This window comes from Physella acuta, unplaced genomic scaffold (genome assembly GCF_028476545.2).
Source record: "Physella acuta isolate Inbredline_101_S28 unplaced genomic scaffold, ASM2847654v3 ptg000736l, whole genome shotgun sequence".
Lineage (NCBI taxonomy): Eukaryota > Metazoa > Mollusca > Gastropoda > Physidae > Physella > Physella acuta.
The window spans coordinates 158,479-163,953 of record NW_026732254.1 but is presented as its reverse complement, the minus strand read 5'-3'; the positions used below and the strand labels follow the sequence as shown (position 1 = coordinate 163,953).

General features: G+C 31.3%; 1 protein-coding gene across 1 annotated transcript; it reads right to left on the bottom strand.

The window, feature by feature from the left end:
• Positions 1-4,382: 4,382 nt before the first annotated feature.
• LOC131950097 (uncharacterized protein RP688-like) lies at positions 4,383-5,111 on the bottom strand. Its single transcript, XM_059312140.1, has one exon. It carries the CDS (start codon positions 5,109-5,111, stop codon positions 4,383-4,385), a length of 729 nt encoding a protein of 242 aa, XP_059168123.1.
• Between the last annotated feature and the right edge of the window lie 364 nt (positions 5,112-5,475).

The window sequence follows — 5,475 nt, the reverse complement described above, 5'->3', positions numbered from 1 at the left end:
TCAAAAGTTGATACGGATCTACAAATTTGATAAAATACTTATAAATGAAATTTTATCAACCTAGCTATTACGGCACTCAAGTTATCGTGTTTACAGACACATACACACACAGACATACGGACAAGATTGCAAAATTAGGTTTTTCCGACTCAGGGAGGTGCAAAATGTCGAGATTTGGAAAATCTCGATTTTTTTTCACGGAAACAATACTTTCTTTACACTCTGTATACGAGAAAGTAAAAATATATACCACAAAACCCTATCTCAACAAAGATTCTAAGGAACATAACTAAGAAATAATTTTTAACGAAATGGTTGCGCACCCTTTTTATTATTATTTTTTTTTTTACAATATGCTGGACTATCAATGATCGATTTAATAAAAATTTTGAAAATCTATGTTTTTTGAAAAAAAAAATACAAATGCATTTGTGCATACAGCATTTAAACTGTTTAATTATGAGCATTCAAATAATTGAAAAATCATCAATTATTAAAATTTAGTTGACCATACAAAAACATGAACAGTGTTTTGAAGCAGTGTTTCTTCCAGACTTTTTTCTCCGGGGGGGCACTTGAAATCTTCGGGGGGGGCGGTAAACTTTCTTCGGGGGGGCGGACACTGTTAAAAGTATATATTTTCTATATAAATTATATAAATTTCATTTCGTTCGGGGGGGCGGTAAAAATTTTTCGGGGGGGGCAAAACCCCCCCGAAGAGATGCCTGGAAGAAACTCTGTTTTGAAGATAGATTTTAAAAATTTAAGAAAACAAACATTTAACAACTTTATAATAGTATTATTAACAATACAAAACTAATATGTAATGCGAACGGAAATTATAGATTTTATTTTTGAAGTCGTGTCAATAATAAAATTAAAGTTTAGTGATTTTTTAAAATAATACTTAAGGGACGTAACTAAGAAATACGTATAAACGAAAAACATGGTTGCGTACCTTTTTACTTTTAATTCAGTTGCAATAATTATGCTGGGCCATCAATGATGAATAATAAAACATTAAACATCTATTTTTTTAAATACATATACAATTGTGAATAAAACATTTAAACTGTATAATCAACGACATTCAAATAATCGGAAAATTCCCACACATTAAAAAATTAGTCGACCATTGAAAACACAAAAAGTAGTTTTTTAAAATACATTTTAAAATATGAGAAAGCTTACATGTAACAACTTTACAATAACAACATTAACAATACAAAAGTAATAGTAAGATTTAAAGCGAAGCGAAATGATTGATTTTATTCTTGAAGTTGGGTCGATAATATAAATAAAGAATGGTATTTTAGAATTACTGTATTCTAGAATACAACATATCACAATGCATAGTATAGTGCGTCTCATTAAATAATCATAAGTGAATGTACAGTAAGGACCGTGTTGTCAACTGTAGAGCGAACGACTTCTAACCCGAAAATCTCGAGTTATAATCCCGGACACTATACAGTAAGATTTCCATAGGTCCACCCAACTCTAATTGGTGCCTGATTAACAAATGGATTCTATTTCTACTGCCACATTAGCCCTTATGTTCGATATTTTACCTAATGTTTTTGTAACTTACTGTAGTTCAAATCTACATAAAGCCATATTTGTTGTTTTTTCTATAGTTTCATCTCAATGTAGGCTATATAATTTGTTATATTTAAACTTTTTATTTTTTTTATAAATTGTAACACGTAACTACTATTAAACTGCATGTTCTGTATACTATAAGCTCAGCTCCAATAATATTTTAATTTGAGTACATTAAAAATAAACCGGTAGTGATCTCCCCTAAACTCGAATATTCTTACATAAAACAACAGGGGATGGTAACTGGGGATATAGTTATGATTTTAAATCCATTTTAAATACTGAAACTTTTAAAAATAGAATAGAATCTCAGTAAAAAACAATTGCGCACCAAGCGAACGCCTAATAAAGGTGTGTATAATAGTGCGCAATAGTATTAGTACTTATAAATTAACATTAGTTTTTTGAGAAATCGGAAGTAGCGTAAATTACTACTTCCGGTCAACGGAAATTACTCAAAATTTAACAGAAGGTAGAGAGTTAGATCTTTTACTTACATGTGAAATTTCATGTATCTATCTGAAATAGTACTCAAGTTATAGGCTTTTGAAAAATTCAAAGTAGAAAAAGTACCACTTCCGGTTGTCGGAAATCGCTCAAAAGTTGATACGGATCTACGATTTTGATAAAATACTTATATATGAAATTTCATCAACCTAGCTGTAACGGTACTCAAGTTATCGTGTTTACACACGGACAGACACACACACAGACACACACACACAGACATACGGACAAGATTGCAAAATTATGTTTTTCCGTATCAGTGAGGTGTAAAACGTCGAGATTTGTAAAAATCTCGATTTTTTTTTTTTGCACGATTACAATACTTTCTCTATACTACGTATATACGAGAAAGTAAAAACAGAACTTAAAAGTCGCAGTAAATAATGTAACTAAACCTAGCTATCAAGCGAATGGAATGTTTAATTTAACTACACGAAATTGTTTATATTAATCCCGTGATTAAATCTAAACCATTAAGTCACGGCAATACTAGACAATAGAGATAACATACTTTATCATATTTTTAGTGTTTACACATCTTATAGTTAAATTAATTAAAATTGTTATCAGGTAACCATTTAAGTTAAAATTTATTTTTTATCTTTAAAATCCTAACAGAACACTAAAAACCCGGGTCATGGTTTGTTAATATCAAACACAGTTCCTACACTGCCCTACCCTCACAATCAAAGCATTCTTTGGTCCGCTTCCTCTTTCTCCCGGTCGTATGAAAACCCACTTTCAATTTTTTGACAATTAAGTCCTGATTGTCAGACAATAAAAAAAAAATTCTTGTTCACTCTAGCCGTAATTAAACTGCACATGCCTACGTGGTTTACCACTTCCTGAATCGTCAAACGGATTTTTGTGGAAAATAAATTATTATATAGGCCTATATATATATATATATATATATATATATATATATATATATATATATATATATATATATTTAAATCTCAAACGGTTTTTTCTGTCTCTGTATGTATGTGAAAGCGGACGGATGGACCCTTGGTAAAAGAGGAATCTATTAAAAAAAAACTCAATTTGATCGCCATAGTGTAATACACATAAAATATTTATTATCTAAATTAATGATTGAAAAAATAATGTGGATAGTTTTGTAAAACAAGTTTCAATGTCCAAACTAACAATTTTAATTAACGTCACATGGTATAAATAAAGTCAAAGAAAATGTATCATCCTTCACAAAACATTGAAAAGCGTATAATTTTTTTATTTACCTTTAAAAAAATTACATTGCGTAAATAAAACCTTCTTATTAGTTTGTTTTGGTGTTGTAAAAAAAATAATTATATAATTACCATTGATTAATAAAGTGCAATGTGGTAGGTAAAACAAGGATATTTTAATTACTGCCTTTTATTTATTTTATACACAGAATGTACTGTTTTCAAATTATTATTTTTAATCAACAACAGTTTATAAGCCCCTATTTGGTATCCCGGGCCTTCCCGTGAGAATTATGGCGCCTACGTTCGGTTCAAACTGTGCGATAGATTATAGATAAGATTGAGTATTTTAGTCGTTTGCTTAGTTGAATCAGGTGGTTCCGCCGGTGCCCCGGTAGGGTACGGTTTGGCGCACCCGGATATACTGTGTTTGCGTTGCGTTTGTGTTTTTGTTTGTGTTGGCGTTTATGTTTGTTTTTGTGTTTATGCTTGTGTTTGCGTTGCGTGTTTTCTTTTGTGTTTGCCTTACGTTTGTGTTTGTGTTTGTTTATTTTTGTACTTTTTTTTGGTTGGTTGTGGTTAGGGTTAATTAGAAAAGTATATATTTGCTAAACTCAGGCAAAGAAGGGTATATGATGCTTAATTAACTAACAAAATATGGTCCTTTACTAATAGGTTTTTTTTACAGAGGGCAGTGCCTGGCCGAGACGGCTAGTATATATATATATAATATATATATATATATATATATATATATATATATATATATATATATATATATATATATATATATATACATATATATATATATATACATATATATATATATATATATATATATATATATATATATATATATAGTATACGTATATATTGCTATTTATATTGTCTCGGTCAGTTCCTCAAGGATGTAATTTAATTTATTAGATCTTCGCTAGACGGAAATATTAAGGAGATTGACTTTTCAGTTAACAATTGATAATACAATGATTTGTTTTATTTTTTTAAATGTATTTCTTGTTATTCAGGGTATTTTGCAATCTAAAATTATGTAAACAGTATGACTAAAGACATCAATGCTTATATATTATCATCTAAATGATACATGTCAAACATATATTGCAGCTCACTACACGGGACTCTCCATTCCCGGTTCCTATCTGAATGTTGTTGAGTATTCTCAGATATATTCTTCACATGGCTCCTGTAGGCTTGACATACATTGTAATTAAAAATCCTTTTGACGATGGCTAAGCTATCACGTGGTATGGGTACCTTGACGCCGTCTAGATTAGCGTAGGTCAACGGGAAGACCAGGTGTGTAGGGTAGATGACGGTGATGCGCGAGTAGTACGTCATCGCCCAGACGTAGCTGTCGTCGTGGTCGTAGAAGAAGATGTCGAGGAACGGGAAGCTGTGGTCGGTGTGGTAGAGCTTCCAGTGAAAGCTGTTGGCTGGGATTAAAGTAAACCCCACGATACATGAGAGAATGTTTTTGGCCTGTTCCCAGTCCCGCACGCTTAGTCCTATGTCGATATCATCATCCCAGGGGACGAAACCCTGATGTCGCATCAGACCAAGAAGGTTCCCGTCGAGAAGGAAAAATTGTATCTTTGCTTTGTTTAAAACGTCAGCTGCTACCTTATAAATAAATAACGTTTCAATTTTCTGTTTTTGTGTCAAAACTGGTAAAAATCTCCCGTGGCCATTTAGAAATACTTTTTCTTTTGCCTCATCAGAATTAAGTTTTGGGTATTTGACAAACAAACTCACGTCGATATCTTTTACTTGAAGTTTAGTTTCATGCATGCTGTCGCATACCACTTTTTGCATGATAAACGGCCGTGTAGGTTCGCTGAAGTAGTGTATTTTAATCAGGTCGTATGTAGATATATCTTGCCAAGCTTTGTACATGGCAAATTGGAAGCAATAGTTACGAATAGGTAAAACAAATATAACCAAAAAAACTATTAGAGTTGAAGAGATACAAATCTGGAATTTTCGTTTCCATAAAGATGCGAATCGTTTGGAAGTTTTAATATAAAACATGATACAGTAAGTGGAATATTAAAATAAGTTTGATTTACCAAATTTTATTTTGCTATGTGGTATTTGCTGCGATCTTGCCAGATTATTGAAAGAAAAACCTTTTTTTACAAAATATATTATATAT